The sequence below is a fragment of the Lottia gigantea genome, assembly GCF_000327385.1.
Source record: "Lottia gigantea unplaced genomic scaffold LOTGIsca_56, whole genome shotgun sequence".
In the NCBI taxonomy this organism is placed as follows: Eukaryota; Metazoa; Mollusca; class Gastropoda; family Lottiidae; genus Lottia; species Lottia gigantea.
The window spans coordinates 808,231-825,940 of NW_008709919.1; the positions used below are offsets into that span (position 1 = coordinate 808,231).

Sequence of the window (17,710 nt, forward strand, 5' to 3'; positions counted from 1 at the left end):
TAACACTAGCGAATATAGCCAATCATAGCCATTGATTGCATACGCTTTTATTGTTTACAGTCTTTCTGTCGGAAGCTCCGATTGGCTGTAAAATAGTTGTCTATTGCAGTCAAGGTATTAGACCCAGTTCGTAATAACTTGACATTGTAAAGATGAAAGCTATGGTAACCTAAGGCCCTGTAAATTGTGCAGCTCAGAGGGGAAGGAAAAAAGAGATCGTGTTGGTCCATAAACCAAAGCCTTGTTTGTAACTGCAATAAATGAAGTTTTGCATCCTACTTTTCTGAACAAAAAGTCTTGTTTGTGACAGACTGTTCGTGTTGAAAAGCCTCGATGAATAAGGGGCTGATGGCAAAATGACTCCGTGCACACTACACTACAATGTGTTATTCTGTGGATTGGAGAGATGACTGTCCTGTCTTTGGATCTTCAGACGAACGGCATCAATAAATTTCGTCAATTTCAGCTACTCAACCGAAGTCATGTTTATCCTGTAGAAATTGTGCATTATCCACAGAATGATGTAAAACCACGATTCCCAACCGACTTTTTGAACTCGACTTTCTAAAGTACAAAACATTTTACAGTAAGCCGTTATCACCAGCTGATTCTGTACATGTAATTGTAAAAGAACCAAAATGGTTAATGAAAGCATTAAAATGGGCAAGGAAGAGTGATGTTCCAATTTTCAAAGGAGGCTTCTGAAGATCTATCTGATCTCAATGACTTGCATAAATATCTTTAGTGATTTTCTTCCGACCTACAAAACTCTAAGTACATTTCTAATCAAAGCTTTTATCACCTTAACAGACCAAAGGTTATCTTTAAGATAATTTGCAAATTCATTTTTCATCATCATTTATTTTGGACAAAAGTAAACGCAACATCATGATGTTGTTGGTTTTTGTATTAAATGCGCTGATTGCAATCGGAAGCTGTGCCGGGCCCATTGTAAAAACTTCCTATGGGTCCATTGAAGGTGCGACTACGGACAAAGCTAATGTATTTTTTGGAGTTCCCTATGCTACACCACCAGTAGGTGATATGAGGTAACAGATTTTCTGGTTTTTTTTTTTGTGTATGTCTTATTCATATTCCGTACCTGCCACGTTTGCTTATCTCGATATATCAGGGATCAGCGACACACACCACTGAGAGATCTCATAAGGCTATCTCATACCTCTGTGGTTTCTGAATTAATCTTTTGCAATTCTTTCAGAAATACATTCAGTGCAAGACAAAGTAACATACTAATATAGTCTTATGGTCTTTAAAGCATCAGAATCTAAAATCAGACTCGTGTTAGATATGATCAACATCGTGTTTTGATTTCAAATTCTTTTCAATATCCGACCGTCGTGTCTCTCTGCCATTAGCTTTTTTGCTGCGTTTTGGCTGAAGGAGGGCAATAACGCAAGAAAAGAAACATGTTTAAATTCAATTACCATTGGGATATCATGTATATACGCCTACCAATTTAGGATACTTAAACCATCATTTAATCATATACGAACTGGTTCAATTTTTCATATGATTTTTCACAGTGATATAGTTGGCTTTAAAATTCAATGTTTCTCAACCGCAGTGAGGTCATTTCCTCCCGAAATAATTCTTCAATATCTATTCCTCCCCAAAATAAACCGTCATTTTGAAACGTATTTCAATCGAACAATGTACTGAAGGATTAACCATGAATGGATATAAATAAATCAATACACATCTACATATTGAGTTTAATGTGGCCCTTGGGCCGAATGTTTGTTCACGATTTCTGTATCTTTGGGGTATATGACGTCAATTATCTTCAACGAACCACATTTCTGTGTGAGTACATCATTAACCGTGCTGAATTCGCAGTGAGGTCATTTCCTCCCGAAATAATTCTTCAATATCTATTCCTCCCCAAAATAAACCGTCATTTTGAAACGTATTTCAATCGAACAATGTACTGAAGGATTAACCATGAATGGATATAAATAAATCAATACACATCTACATATTGAGTTTAATGTGGCCCTTGGGCCGAATGTTCGTTCACGATTTCTGTATCTTTGGGGTATATGACGTCAATTATCTTCAACGAACCACACTTCTGTGTGAGTACATCATTAACCGTGCTGAATTCACACCCCCCCCCCGTTGAGAAGCACTGCTTTAATGGATATATCACTGATTAAATCGTAGTATTGACAAAGTTTAATGTATATCAATGCAGGGTATTTTTTATATTTATTGATTAATGTGAACATTCCACATTCCAGCGTTTTGACAAACTAATAAGGAAATGCAAGTGCAAGTTAACCCCATTACAGCTCATGAACTCAAGTAGGCCTACACATTTCAAGTCTGAAGTTAAGCTTATTGGAGCGTTTTATTTATTTAAAATAGATTGCCTGTATAACCAATCGCAATCTTATCAAAAGCTGTCACATTTGCTCCATAATAATTCATTCAATATGGCGTCTTCGCCTGAGTGTCCTATATGCGTGTCAAGTTTTAAGAGTCCTAAAATTCTACAATGTGGTCATTCCTTTTGTCTAGAGTGTTTACAGAGTTACATTGGTAAAAAGAATTTATATTTTCACTGTCCAGTGTGCAGACAGAAGGTGGTTATACCGAAGAGAGGTATAACAAAATTTCAAACAAACTTTGCGTTAGAAACATCGTCAGGTGAACAGGCGACCAGTAACAATAAATGTGATCTTCATGCAGAAAGCGTTGTTGACTATTTTTGTATAGATTGTGATACCAAAGCCTGTTCGAAATGTATATTGAAGTATCACAGAAATCATACTTGTGTTGATTTTATAGACACTCGCGAAAGCATTTTAGGCAAGTACAAACAAACACAAACAAACCTTCAACAGAAAATAGATTCGCTTGAAAAGAATTATTGTGCATATCACAATGCTGTAGCAAAACTTGAGGATTCTAAGAGACATGCAATCCAAACTGTCGACGATGAAATCAACCTACTGGCTAATCAACTCATTGAACTTGGAGAAGATTTGAAAAACAATATTGTGATCAACTTTAACAAAAATAAAGAGGAGCTAAGAGGGAGAATGGAGGAACTCAAGCGCCGACAAGAATACTTAAAGGGAAGTGTTCCTCATATCACAGAAACACAAACTGTTCCAATGTTAAGATACAATTTATCATTTGAAAAGTTGGAAATTGACGTCAACTCTAAAGAGGATACGGAAATCAGTTACTTGAAATTTGAAAAGAAAGGACCCCCAAGAGTTGAAACAATGTTTGGATTTCAAAATGTCCCTCGCAAATTATCAGATTTTAACATAACTGACAGTCAAAAGACTAAATTAGCACTGCCAGAAAATAGTTCTACATTAACATTGCCAAAACCTGCATCAGCACTGCCAGTAGATAGTTCCAAACCTACAGCAAAACTGCCAGTAGATAGTTCCAAACCTACATCAAAACAGCCAGTAGATAGTTCCAAACCTACATTAAAACTGCCAGTAGATAGTTCCAAACCTACACCAAAACTGCCAGTAGATAGTTCCAAACCTACATCAAAACTGCCAGTAGATAGTTCTAAATCTACTACAAAACAACCAGGTAAAGGACCTTTAAAGAACATGAAGGCTGTACCAACACTGCCAGAAAATGGGCTACAAAAGAACAAGATGGCTGCTCCTGATTACTTTGTTTTTGATTTAAATAAAATAAAAAATCCAGACCAAAGATATTACAATGAACTCAGCTATATTACACATGGTCTAACCTTCAAATTATTTGCTATGCAAAATGACCGTGGAAATGTTTGTGTAAGTATAAAGTTTCCACGTAAAGAAAACCCATACATAGAGTACTGTATTGTTAACTACAAGATGACGATGCTGAACAGAATATGTTGCAGTAGAGCGTTTTCGAAAGAGAAGGTTTTTTGGAAGTTTCATGTAGGACAGGATGACGGATACTGCTTTGTTACAGATAAACAACGCAATCCAAACAAGGGATTCGTGTCAGAAAGTGGAATATTTCTTATTCAAGTGGAAATCGAACCGGTTAACAAAGTGCGAAAGGAAGTATTATTTCATAAAAGTTGCAATGATTTGAACTTAAGATAGGTGTTATAAAGATTACTATACTACTAAGTGCAGAAAAATACATCAATAAAATGCATTATTGCCAAATGTTGTAAATATTGGAAAACATAAAACGATAAAATGTATATAAATGTAGCATAATATGTAAATGTTGAATACAGGGAATGTGACTGTGCTCTCGGAAATGCAATATATGGGAACATTTATTAAAAGCGGTTTTCAAGATTGTCCTCTGGAAATTTACCAATGTATCTCTGAAGATGCTTTGTTTATCCTTTAGTGCATGTATTTTTGCGACCTCGTCCAGAGAAAAAGTTGGTAAATATATTTTTTTATTCCATATTTTAATTTTTTTTTCACCTTAAATGAACTAGCCATTCATCCTTAATAGTTGGAATGTACTATGTACAAGTTTTAAATAAACAACTTCATTTTTTTCAGATGGAAAAATCCAGTAAATCCTAAAGCATGGGGTCCAAGTGTCTATAAAGCTACTGAAAAGAAATCTGGATGTACTCAGTTCCACTGCGAGGCCTTAAATCCTCCAGCAGTATGTCCTAAAAAGGTTTGTCTTATTTTTTTTTTATATATACAGCTATACATGTACTGTGTATGCTCTACATAACAGTGAATGATATCTAAATACAATTATTTACACTGCGATATCTTTAGTCATCCTTCGATTATCAAAACATTATAGTTTGTTAAATAGGTCAGATAACGCAAAATGGTTTTCAACAAAAAGTCACATGCTTAAAGTTTTGAAAACAGACACATAAATTGACCTTTGACACACAGGCCCCATTTAAAATTTATGCGTCAAATCCCCATTAATTCACAAGTTTGCAAATTCTCCTTTTATCCTGGAATTATGGTAGATAACCAAGAAAGTATATAGCCTACCGTAACCTTCTTTCCAGCTTCGCCATTCTGTTTTGATCAAAGCAACGTCTGTTATATTTCACTTTAGCCAGATTTCCCTGTTGTCGGCTTTCACGTGCATTTGCATGTGATTAGGTTGTCGAACATGATTGGCTATTGAACACTCTTGGCTAAAATCAATCAAATACTACCCACATTGCGTTCAGTTGTATAAGTCTTAATAAACGTTTGGTATTAACGTTTACATTATCACTGAAACATTCAAGTATAAAATGCATGCGTTTATTATGACTTTTACATTTATTCCGTAATTTCGTACATTTCCAATTATATCTGCATTTGCATTGCAAGGTATTTGCGTCAGGAACGCCATTATCTGTATATTTTAACCCAGTAAGTTGAAGTTAAAGTATAATTCACGGAAACATAAATTGATAGAGACGCCTCTTTGGAATCCCTTACAGGTGCCACATCGTAATATCCAATTTGAATTCACTTCAGGTATCCGAAGATTGTCTATACTTAGATATCTTTACACCACTAGGAACCAATGCGTCTTCTGGATTGGCAGTGATGGTATATATTCATGGTGGTAACTTTGTTCATATGAGTGCCAATTCTCTTCTGTTTGATGCTCAAGTTATCTCAATGAGAGGTGGAATTATTCATATAAATGTCGAATATAGACTTGGTAAGAGCTATTTTCATTGAACCCTTTGGTTCGGTTTACGGTACATTGAGGTGCCACAAAGACGTCTGGTAAAATACCATGATGTTGAAGAACGGAGCACAGTTAAAACAAGCTTGTATTCTTTTTTTTCTGCCAGGCGTATTTGGTTTTTTATTTACTGGCTTAAAGGACGACGATGTACAAGGAAACTATGGATTCAGAGACCAGCAACTCGCTCTACAATGGGTCCAAGATAACATTAGAGCTTTTGGTGGTGATCCTGACAGAGTAAGTAAATTGAGAAATGATCCTTCCAAATTCACTAAACCATCTAACTAACAAGGTAATATGGCGAACGGTTGAGCTCTAGTAATGAAAGTCATGTCCAAATATGGTGCCACTCTGCAATGGAGCTCCTTTTGATGAATTTCCTCCATGGATTAACGATGACATCTTTGTCATTGTAGGTAACACTATATGGTCAATCAGCAGGAGGTCAGTCAACCATGATTCATCTTACCAATGCCAAGAGTGAACCTCTGTTTCAACAAGCCATTGTTGAGAGTTCTCCTTTCACAATCCCTTACAAATCCTATCCAGAAGCATTACTCCTAAGTGCCGAATTTTCCAATCTGGTCAACTGTCCACCATTGGATTCTAACTGTTTGAGAAACTTATCAGCCGAGGTCTTAGTCGAGGCACAATTCAAAGCAAGATCAAAGATAGCTTCAGTTAAATTATTAGAAGCATTTGAACCTTGGGGTCCTGTTGTTGATGGAGAAGTGTTGGATGAGCAACCTCTGGTCAAACTAGCTCAGGGTCAGTTCTCACAGAAACCTATCATGATAGGGACCACTTCAGAAGAAACCAGAATATATATTTACAGTGCTTTTAACAAGAGGATTGACAACTTATCATATTTCGAGATTGTGTTTGCCACTTACCCTGGACACGGGTTCCAAATCTTGTATATGTATCCACCAGACATGCCAACCGACGAGCGTGACCAAATGACCAAACTCTCAACAGATTTAGTCTTTGTTTGCTCCACCAGAAATGCATCTAGGACAATGGTGAAATATGGCAACGCTAATACTTGGTTGTATTTATGGGATCACGCTTTCTCCTTTCCTGGATGGGGCAACATTACTTTTTGCGAGGGTCATGTTTGCCACGGATCTGAGATACCATTTGTATACCAAACAGCTTCGCTTGCTGGTTTCAAATATACGCCAGAGGAACTCATTTTGAGTGATTTGATCATTCAATATTGGACAAATTTTGCAAAATATGGTGATCCAAATAAAAGATCCCCTCAGGATAAGTTCCAACAAGATGCGCCTGTTTGGCCTACTTATAACGAGAAAGGTAATTATCCCATCCTTCACTTTCAAACTCCGGCTTCCACCGTAGATAACGACTACCAACAAAGATTTTGTGATTTCTGGGACACTATAGGATATTCAGCATAATAATCGAAAACTGGTATAGGTCAATACTCGAATTTCTTTAAATTTTGAAATATGTACAAACATGACTTGTATATTAATGTAAATAAATAATCTTTTGAGGGCTTCCAGTTATATCTTACACATGGCTTCAGTGATTCGTCCACCCCTTCAACCTCAGAAAGCAATTTTAAAGCTCATAGCACTCGTAACACAATGAAAACAGAAAGTTCCATCAGAAAACATGATCAATGGTGGTACAATCGCTGTAGAAACAGATGGACGGTTGGACATGGGTTCGTACAATAAAAGTCCAAATATTATAAAAATATGTTGGCGAACGTAATAATTGGGACCATACTATTATTTCTGTAATTGAAACCGGAAGTTGCTACTACCAAAGGATATCTCAATGAGAGGTGGAATTATATTCAAATAAGTGTCGAATATAGATGTCATAGTGAAAATAGTTACAGAGAATAAATGGATATACCATTTTGTATGCCTTTCAAAATGTTCTAAGTTTCAGAATCTTGTGGATCATTCATCTGAAAAGATTCGATACAGATCACGGAAATAAGTCAAATGAATTGAATGGAGTTTTACGTCCTACTTTTCTGCACATAATGTGGGTTAATGAAGACGGGCAGAAATGGGTCAAGGAATCAGTGCTAATTGGGAAAGATTCATAACGTAGGATCATTTCATTGCTCCAATAGGAACTAACAAATCAGTACAGCAATAATACCTTTTTGATTCAAACAAGGAATTTAATAAAGATATAAACACTTAAGGAATAAATCTCACGGTTATCAAAGATAAAATCTTGAACATTAGAGGATGATCATCAAAAACCTTAACGGATATAGTAGTCTTATTATTTCAGCTGATAAAACTCAATTTCAACTATTCGCATCGGTATACAGACTAGATATCAACAGAAATTACTACACGTGATAATGCCTTTTGAGCTTTTAACTGACAAAATACAGTTGTAGTTTATGCCGTTAAATTGCCAAATTTAATTACAGTCTAACTAAGCGTAGGATTATAATTTAAAATAGATATGGACAATTGAAGATTTAAAAGATCGGCGAAATATATCGAACAAAAATTAAGCAACTGTAACTTGAACAGTGCTAGCCAGGAAATAATTAATATCTTTAAAAAAAAAGAAAACAAATTCTTGTATTTCTGCCAAAAGGTGTCACCGACGGGGGCAAAAAGTATTCCCCTTTTGTACAAATCATGTATAATCGAAAGTCCAAATTCCATGTCGACATAATACGTCAAATTTTAATTCACTTTCATATTGAAGTAACGACATTTTCCATGTTCGTTTTAGAACCAACAGGTTTAAAATATGAGATAAATTTCAAAAAAGGTCGCTCCTTCATTGTCATATGATCCTTTCGTTACGCCTATTATGTAAATTTATACCAACTCCCCGAAAAGGGGTTAAAGTGAGAATGAGCATTGTATAGAGCAAATAAACAGATAATCTAAACGTTGCAAGTATAACTAAGGAGAGAAGAAAAACGCCTCATACACATGAATTGACTCATAATATGCAGAGGTTGTGGCGAAAACCTAATCTTGCAAAACAATGACTAGCTTTTATAATATACACCAATCGTACGTAATTATACACAAAGCTTCTTGCCATTGCCTTTTCCATTTCCTTATCTTCAATCGAAAAGAATTGCACCAAGGACCAAGCCTAATCTCATTCGTCGATCGACAAGATCAAATCAAATTTTTTAACATTAATGTAAAAACACTCAATAATATACAAGGGATCACCTTCACAATATCAAGATAATACGAACTTCGTCTTATACCTTGATTGCAATAGCCGCCTGTCTAGTATCACCGAAGTTTGTAAATGCAGCATTTTTATTGGGTTTTACACTGGTGAATACAACCAAGTAGAAGCCTCAACAGAAAGTCGTATACATTAAGTCATGTTTGTCGAGGGCTCTGACTGCCTGTAACCGCTAGTGTACAAACCAATCAAATTGCTGCGTTTACAAGTGCTATTGAAATCAAGGTATAAAATGAAGTATGTAATATCTTGACATTGTGAAGATGATAAGGGATATACATTCCATGTCTAGAAATATCCACACTTCAGCTTTAAGTAATGGTATTTAGCACTGGGCATGAAAGAGCACCTTACAACGTGGGGCATAGTGAAGAGTCAAATGAACTAATTAAATAAAATTAACAATTAAATAAGTAATGTCATGGGAAACCAATCCCGATTAATCCACTGGTTTCATTTTAAAGGGGATAGCGGTTTTAATATGCTGTATTAGCTGGTAAAGTACGTGTAACTGTATCCATATTACATTTAAAGGGATTGTAAAAAGGTTTTCTAAAGAAATGAAATTTATCGGGGACATTGATAGCATCAACCACGTCTGTTGTTCCTGCAATTCCACTAAAACTAAGGGTTTAATGATTTCGCAAAGGGCCTTGTGTGAAAAAGACTATTTCACGATTAGTGACGTCATCAAACACTCCGGTATTGTGGAATCACAGGAACCACAGACGTCCGATTTAAAATTGGAAAGATGCAAATAATTGCTATCAATAACACACACACATTTCTTTTTTTAGAAAACCACTTTACAATAACTTTGAGAAACTTCATAAGATATGCCAGAATATATCAGACGCAATAGATTAAATCTCTGTCAGCTTAAATAAAACCAGTGGACTAATAAGTCTAAGAACACAACCAAAAGAACCAAACTAAACCTAAGAAATTGATTAGATACTTTAACAAGGTATAATTTCCACTCGGGGTATCGCCGGGACAAGATTTTTTTGCACCTGTTTGTGTACGATTCTAAACTTAAACAAAGACAGTCTCTGAAGCTAATAAACGGTTATTGAACCTACACAGGTCAAATGTGCATTGAGCTCATTACTACTTTACTTAATGTCACAGTCGACTGTTCTTGTTCATGTTTAGAATCGTTCCAAGATGCGCATGAATATCTTTGTCCCGCTTGTCTATATAAAATCATTAAATAACATGCAAATATAATAATCTCTTGAACATAATGTACATAGGTAACACAAGTTCCAATAAGCAACTTTTCGGCATTTCTACCCATTAAGAATGGCATATGGCGTTAACGCAGCGTGACATCGACATTCCTGCAATCAGGGAAAACATTCCTGTCGTGCTTTGTTCCAACGAATATAACTAATAGAGAGCTATTCCGCCAAACAAATTAGTAATTAAATCAGCCAGTAAAGCCTTATAATGCTGCTTAAAGGAACATGGGCACAACATTAACAACATCGTCGAGTCAACAATCAGTTAAAGATACCAATTTTTGATCAGATCATTTTCAAAATATAGAATCATTATTGATAATAATATCCACACATCTACCTCGGACAATGCTATATTTGCACCCTTCTGACTTCCGGCTCAGAGTCTTTTGTTTCATTACCCATTGGAAATGGAAATGACGCAACTAAGCACTATAAATATACCTGTTCCACATATACGTGGGCGAGGCAATTTCATTACATTACTGGATAGTATCAAGATAAATAAATAACGGAACACTTCTCACAGTCCTGTTTTGACACAAATACAAGACCACTTCTAAATGGTTGCTTAACGAATTAAGTCACAAGACAAAACTTGATTTTTCAAAAGATTGTAGCTTCAAAACCTAAACCTAAATAGTCAGATCTGGTTCAACTATAGTTATGTGGTCAAATATCAAACATGCTACCTGGTCAATATCAGAAAATTTTGGCACTCATATCACGTGACCAGATATCATGTAAATACAAGATCAATACATATATATATAAATCGTGGAGTAAGTAGATATGTCCGATAAGCAATATCAGCCCATGTTAAGTTTGAGTTTACCGTTAATTTAATAGAAGTGTTTTGAGCAGGACTACAAAAGTATTCTAAAAACTTCATACGTCCAGAAAATGACTTGATGGAAATACACACAATATAACGAACACCAATTCAAAATCAATTTGCTGAAATTGTTGAGAGAGCAGTTTGAGATTCTAATTCAGAGTCAATGACACTTTTGCCAGGCGTCTTTGAAACATCCAGTGTCTGCTTAATAATGTCTGAATGAGACCTCATATGAACATTCAACTCTGGTTTGTTGATGGTCTCAAAACCACACTGACAACAGCGAAACGTAACCCAGCAAACGGGCATTCTACCACCTGGTTGTTCCGTGTTGTTTAATCTTCCTTCAACAATCTTACGTTCAGAATTCAAAACTCTATCCAAAATCTCGGGATCATTGATGTCCCGACCATCAATCCGGATATCGTAGTCGATGGCAGCATTTATGACATCATTTGTGAATTCGTAGCTGTAATTCCGGTCACTGGCATGGCGCCACATGTGAGATTTCAAAGAGGGAAGATGGTGGCAAACATACCCACAGAGATTACACTTGTACTGTTCAAGAGGTTGCTGAACATACCTTTGGTCATTTATGTGTCGTTTCATGTGAGATTTCAGACTACGATTAGATACTGCAGTAAAGTCACACAATTCACACTTCAAAGGAACAGGGACTAAGTCTTCATCAACATGAGCAGTAGAATGAGATGTAAACTCTGATACGTCAATAGTGGTGAAGCTGCAGTGAGGACATTTCATTTCTTTCGTAGCTGGGTTGGTTTCTTCATCTGAACTCAATCCTTGTTCTTCTTCGACTGAATCTCCCGGATTCGCTTCGCAGACGTGACGGAGTAGATTGATCTTTGAACTGTATTTCTTTTGACATTTAACACAAGCAAACGACGAGTTGTCAACATGAACCAATGTGTGTTGACGGTAAGCTGTCAAGTTAGCAGTTACAAAGTCACAAAAGTCGCAGATGTATGTATCCTTTTCTGTATGTGCTCTCATGTGGGCTCTTAGTTGACTTTTATAGTTAAATGCTGACGGACAGAGTTTGCACTGATATGTACGAACCTTGCAGTGCTGTATCATGTGCATCTGTAGACCTTCCATTGATCTGGCTACAAAGTCACAGAGAGAACATTCAAAGGGTTTTTTGCTCTTGTGTAACCGCATGTGTATTCTAATAAGTAGAGGCTTCGGATTACTATAGTGACAAAACTTACAACGGTAACGGAGCTCTCCTTCTTCACTGATCTTCTCAATACTTTCAGCAAATTCTGGAGGTAGTTCGTCGTCACTAGAATCTTTTCGACTGCTTCGTCTTTTGACTGTTGCCTTTTTAAGTCCCAGTTTACTGTAATTTTCAACATCGACATCCGTCTTTGACCGCTCTCTTAGTTGTTCGATGACCGCCAGTAATGAAGAGCATATTCCGCTTGGTGCCATACCACTCTGACCCTTATCAGTACCATCTTCAGCTTCCATTTCATTTTCATTAGACATGGGGACATTTTCTTTTTTCTTTTTCTCTGATGATGCTTTCGATCTTGTCCTTGGGCCATTTTCTGTTGTTTCAGGTCTTCCTGATAGATGAGCATGCTCAGTTTTATGTGATTGTTGAGGTTTGTTGGGTGTGTCTATTTGGACTTCCACATTCTCTGTAGTCTTTTCAGAAGACGTCTTTGTTGCCTCTTGCCCAGAATCTTCCTTTTCTGTTTTAGATTTCTTTCTTTGTGGATTTTCCATAAGAACAGGACTAAGTGGTCTCTTCGGACTGTTTTGTAAGCTGTTCATGCCAGTGAATTCCTGAGTACATGGTATGGCCTTCACCTCCTCTACTACTACAGCTTGTGTGTTTAATTCATTTGTGGTACTTGGCTTTGAAGTAGTTTCGTCCATCTTAATGATTGTGACTTTTGGTTCAATTGCTGTCAAGTTTTTTCCCACCGGTTTCAAACTTAGAACTTGCTTCTGTTCTGACAAAGGAATTATTGATCTTGGCTTCTCTTCTTGCAATTTCGTTTCTGATCCTAGATCAATTGACTGTTTCTGACAATGACGTTTTAAAATTGACTGATCAGACTGTGACTTTGAATCAGTTTTGAGGATATTGGTATTTGAATCTTCTGGTTTCAGCTCCTCCTTCATATAGGCGATCATTTTGTCTTCTGAAATTTTTATTTTACAGATGGTTGTACCAGGTTTCAAATTCGGACTAGGAACATCAACAGAGGCAACTGCTTTCTTAACGGGAAGAAACAAGTCTTTGGGTGGTATGATTCGTTGAATAGATTCTGTCTGAGATGTGATATTAACATTATCTTCATAAACACTCAAAGGTCCGTTCTGAAACATTGGATAGACAACATCTTGGTTACCACAATGCTTCCATATATGAGATTTAATAGTTCTTTGATATTCACAACCATAACCGCATATGGTGCAAATGAAACGTCCAGTACTTTCGTCGTGGTAAAAAGGAGCATTTGCAGTCTTGCAGCTGTTTTCTTTAGATACTGGTTTGATGTTGTACAAGGCCTTGACAGCTTCTTTCTGTCCCTTTTCTTTTGCATTTCTTTTGTGAATAAGCATGTGATGAATAAAAGCAGTGGCCTCATTACTGACAAAAGAACAATCTGTACACTTATAAGATGCTCTTGATGGTACTAATGATTGAGGGTCTTTCTTTGGTTTACTGCTTACATTTGATGCTTCATCTTGCTCAATGTGCTGAATCATGTGCTCTTTCATTTTTTCTGTTTCGCTTGCTGTGAATCCACATTCTGAACACTTTATAAGTACAGGTCTAGCTGTTTGAAGAGATTGCAAAGTTACTTCTGTTACTGGGGGACTAGTTTTTGGTGGCTGGTTTGAATGAGATTCAAGGTGAGCTTCGATTAATGGGTAGTCCTTTGTGACAAATGAGCACATACCACACTGATAAATATTGGTGTCTGAGTTATGATGGGCAATATGGTCCCTGATGCTTTCTTCTGTTTGGGTGACGAATTCACATACATCGCAAGCAAAGAGTTTATTGGTTTTATGGACGGATTGCATATGCTCAAGGTAGCTTTTCTGGTCTGTAAGGAGAGTCTCTGTATCTGTACAAAGGGCACACTTTATCAATTTGGGGGAAGCATGAAGTTTTACATGGTTGGTAAGGTGTCCCTTTTTTCTAAATGTAGCATTACAGTGATTACATTCATAAGGTCTTTCATTTGAGTGCACCACTAAATGTTCTCGTAGAGAGTGGTTTCTCTTTCCAGCATAGTCACAAAATGGACATTTATATGGTCTACCAGATATGTGTACTAAGTCAACATGTTGTTTGAGATAGTGTTTATTGTTACTAGAATAGTCACAACTCTCACATTGAAATACACCAGGAGTGACTTCAGACTCTGCTTCACTTTTAGTTGTCTTCACATCTACACTGGATTCCACATTGATGTGAATGACTTCACCATCCAAGGAGGCTTGGGTGTCTTGAAAATCATTGATAATGTGCATCTTTGATTCAGTGTTAAGGGCAACAGGGGTTTTACTGATAGGGTTGTGAACTGGAACATTATCAACTGGACCTTTATGAACTTTTTCAATGATATAGACTGTTTCTCCTCCAGTAGCATTAGGTATTGAGATGCTTTGAATGTCCATAGATTCAAGCAACTTAGGTTCAGGTGCAGATGATGGGGTCTGTATTTCATTTTCAATATTTATCAATTCAGATCTGTCAACCATTTCAGATGTCATTTTCAAACTAAATGCAGCTCATATCAGATCTACAGTTGATTCTGGTATAGTTTTGAGAGTTTGTCTAACCCATTTTATCTGAAACAGAAATAAATAAAATATTAAGTGGACATTTAAACTTTCTCATTAATTAACATCAAAGGATCCTTTCCACTTTTTTGAATGTGCATATTTGCTAAGGAACCTTTGTTGACTAGTCATTCAACTTCAAATGGCAGTGTCACTAGTTTTTTAACTATTAGTCAAAATATCTTATAAAAAAGTGCTTAATACACAGGATTTTTATATTCATTTTAGACCCCATTTATGAAAAGCTTATGTGATAAGCTCATTCGATTGATTTCAAAATAATTCAAGGAATCCTCCAGCATGGGTTGATTCATAAACTATTACTGGTACGAAAGATTTAAAAGACCAATTAATTTGATAAACTGGCTTCCCATTCATCCTCTGTACATAAGCAGTTCTTACTAGGCTTTGTGATGTGTATAGCCAGGTCCAATATTCAATTGCTAGTTAATATACCAAAATCAAAATTCAAGATTTGTGAAGCAAAATAGGCCTACACCTGCACCCTGTTCACTTAGTAATGACAACAATATTAGTTCATTTTAAGTTTAGAAATGTGAAACCCAACTTGACATCTATAATTTTTTCCTGGGCACGAAAGAGTTGCAGTCTAACTCTATATTCTACGTTTTTTTATTGAGGTGGAATGGGTACAGGGTGGGGAATTACTATGACATGGCTAAGAGAATGTGAATTGAGCATTTACTTTAAATCATAACATGTCAGCCAATTTCAACAAATTTACTTTAAACTTACATCCAATATTCCAAATCTTTTTTATTAGAATATGATTGATGTGAGAAAAGATAGAAATTTTAGACATTTGAGAATGGTGCCGTTTTCTAAATATGGTAATGAATGGAGCCACATGGTCTGATGAAACAAAACAAACGCGCGATTCGAGTTCTTGACAGCTGCCTAAATCTTTGGAACCAATGTTAGTATAGACATTAGGAGAAAAAACAGTTGAACCACATTAAAGGGACTTCCTTACATATAGCACAATATATTTCTTAATTTTCATAATGAACTGACACTTACATATTGTGGTATTTTCAGTTAATTACATCGTTATTTTGACAAATATTTGGGCCAAGATGGCGAGTATGAAAGTCACGTGATCAGGGTTGTACGCCAGAGAAAGTCACGTGGTTAAATTTTAATATCTACTTTCAAATAAGCATTATTTTTAAATCAAAGTCTCATTTTACTCAATATAGCTTTGAAAAAGTCTAATTTAAGGTATGAAAATTAAGAATGGAAATATTAGTGGACAAATATCGGGAAACCTCGGCAATTTGTTGTAGACAGCATTATCAAGTTCAATGGTCAAATCTCGTTTCAAAACAAACCTTGATAATCAAGACTGAGAAGCCGGCAGAGCAAAACAAAGTTTGCCACGTTGAGTTAGAAGAAAAATTAAAATATTATCAAAATGCCTGAAAGTTTAGTGTCCGTTTTAGGAAAATTATACGACGAATATGTTCATTCAACACCTAAAAAGTTAAAAATTATTGATGCATACCTGGTTTATGTACTTTTGACAGGCATTATTCAGTTTGTGTACTGTGCACTGGTTGGAACCTTTCCATTCAACTCCTTCTTATCTGGTTTTATTTCAACAGTAGGAACCTTTGTATTAGGAGGTAATCTTAATCTCTTTCCATTTGAAGAGTTTGCTAAGATTTTTCTGGCTCTGTGAAGGAACACAGCACCAGAGAGGAACATTGAAACAAAGAAGAGCATTTCCTTTGGTCAATTGAAGAAATTGTGCACTAACAAACATTAATTTGATTAATTTAAGATTTCAACATTTTCTGCTCCGGAGAACACCCCTCATTCCTGGGGCTGGAGATTCCTCTTGCTCTGTCTGCATCATTTCTAGTTGGCTGTTGCCAAGACATTTGGATTTGCTGAAACCATTTAATGCTGTGCTAGGACGATCATGCACTCTCGGTCTCGTATTAAACCAATGTTGATTATCATCAGCAGTCCTTTCTTCCACAATATAATTATAATGAAAATTTTTCAATTTTTTTCAGTTTGTCTAAGATTACAAGTAAATCCATTGAATAAATCAGATTTCTCTGGTATCAGTCCTGAAAGAGCTTTTGCTGACTTTGTTTTTGCCCATGTTATTCTTCATTTAGTTGTTGTTAACTTTATTGGTTAAATTATTTTGGTAAGAGTGTTTTGTCTTGTAATTTTTAAGGATGTCCAGTAAGACAATAAAGCTACATTGATGAAAGTAATGGCCACACTCATGAAGGACTGAAAGAGAGACTGAAGTGGAAAAAGTGTCAAGGGACAATAAACCAAGGCACTTTGTGCTGACTCCATGAAAGAGATAGATAAATACTGCTGTCCTGGCAAATTTTGTGCTCATTGAAAGAAAATAGCCAGAAACATTACACACAATTTTCAAAGAGCAGTCTGTTCCTTTGACTGACTGTTTATGTCATAATGGCTTAAATAATCAGTGAAAAATATCCAAAATTACTTCTTTTCTTTACAAATATCTGACAATATTGTTTGTATTTTTCAGATATTCTTAAAAATTTTCATCAAAGAACTATACTGTGAATTATGGATTTCATCTGAGCGAAAGAGGGTTGTCAACTTCAAATTCCAATCATGTACATGTATTTAGAATAAATTTGTTATGTATTTCATTTCTTTTTTTGTAATGGGAAGGGGCAATAACAAAACACAAAACAACTGATTGTTTGTAATCGACAAATAAAGCACATGATAATTTTTTCTCATGTAACGAGAAGTTGCTAAAACTCTGCACAAAATGCTTTCATTTGCTGAAAAATTATTTCGTATTTTTCAACTATGCAGGCCTGTTGTCATTTGCTAGACAACCAGTGACAATTTGCTCCAAAAGTTAAAT

At 35.9% G+C, this 17,710-nt stretch overlaps 3 protein-coding genes across 3 annotated transcripts; 2 read left to right on the plus strand and 1 right to left on the minus strand.

Annotated features, from left to right (window-relative positions):
- Positions 1 to 948: 948 nt before the first annotated feature.
- Positions 949 to 6,932, plus strand: LOTGIDRAFT_72137 (hypothetical protein; the record flags this gene model as incomplete). The annotated part of the gene is made up of 5 exons (XM_009063147.1): positions 949 to 1,049; positions 4,515 to 4,592; positions 5,420 to 5,646; positions 5,783 to 5,913; positions 6,093 to 6,932. Coding segments are annotated over 5 exons (1,377 nt in total), but the record flags the coding sequence as incomplete, so codon positions are not given.
- A 4,519-nt stretch (positions 6,933 to 11,451) lies between these two features.
- On the minus strand, positions 11,452 to 14,382 carry LOTGIDRAFT_73245 (hypothetical protein; the record flags this gene model as incomplete). Its single annotated transcript, XM_009063148.1, has 3 exons — positions 11,452 to 11,798; positions 11,853 to 12,225; positions 14,041 to 14,382. Coding segments are annotated over 3 exons (1,062 nt in total), but the record flags the coding sequence as incomplete, so codon positions are not given.
- A 1,802-nt stretch (positions 14,383 to 16,184) lies between these two features.
- On the plus strand, positions 16,185 to 17,485 carry LOTGIDRAFT_193969 (hypothetical protein). Its single transcript, XM_009063196.1, has 2 exons — positions 16,185 to 16,460; positions 16,857 to 17,485. Exons 1-2 carry the CDS (start codon positions 16,250 to 16,252, stop codon positions 16,985 to 16,987), a joined length of 342 nt encoding a protein of 113 aa, XP_009061444.1. The 5' UTR covers positions 16,185 to 16,249; the 3' UTR covers positions 16,988 to 17,485.
- The last annotated feature ends 225 nt before the right edge of the window (positions 17,486 to 17,710 follow it).

Coding starts and splice junctions, on each gene's coding strand:
- LOTGIDRAFT_193969 (XM_009063196.1), top strand. CDS start 16,250: ATGCCTGAAAGTTTAGTGTCCGTTTTAGGAAAATTATACGACGAATAT. Junction 16,461..16,856: donor AGGAACCTTTGTATTAGGAG/GTAATCTTAATC, acceptor AATTTTTTTCAG/TTTGTCTAAGATTACAAGTA.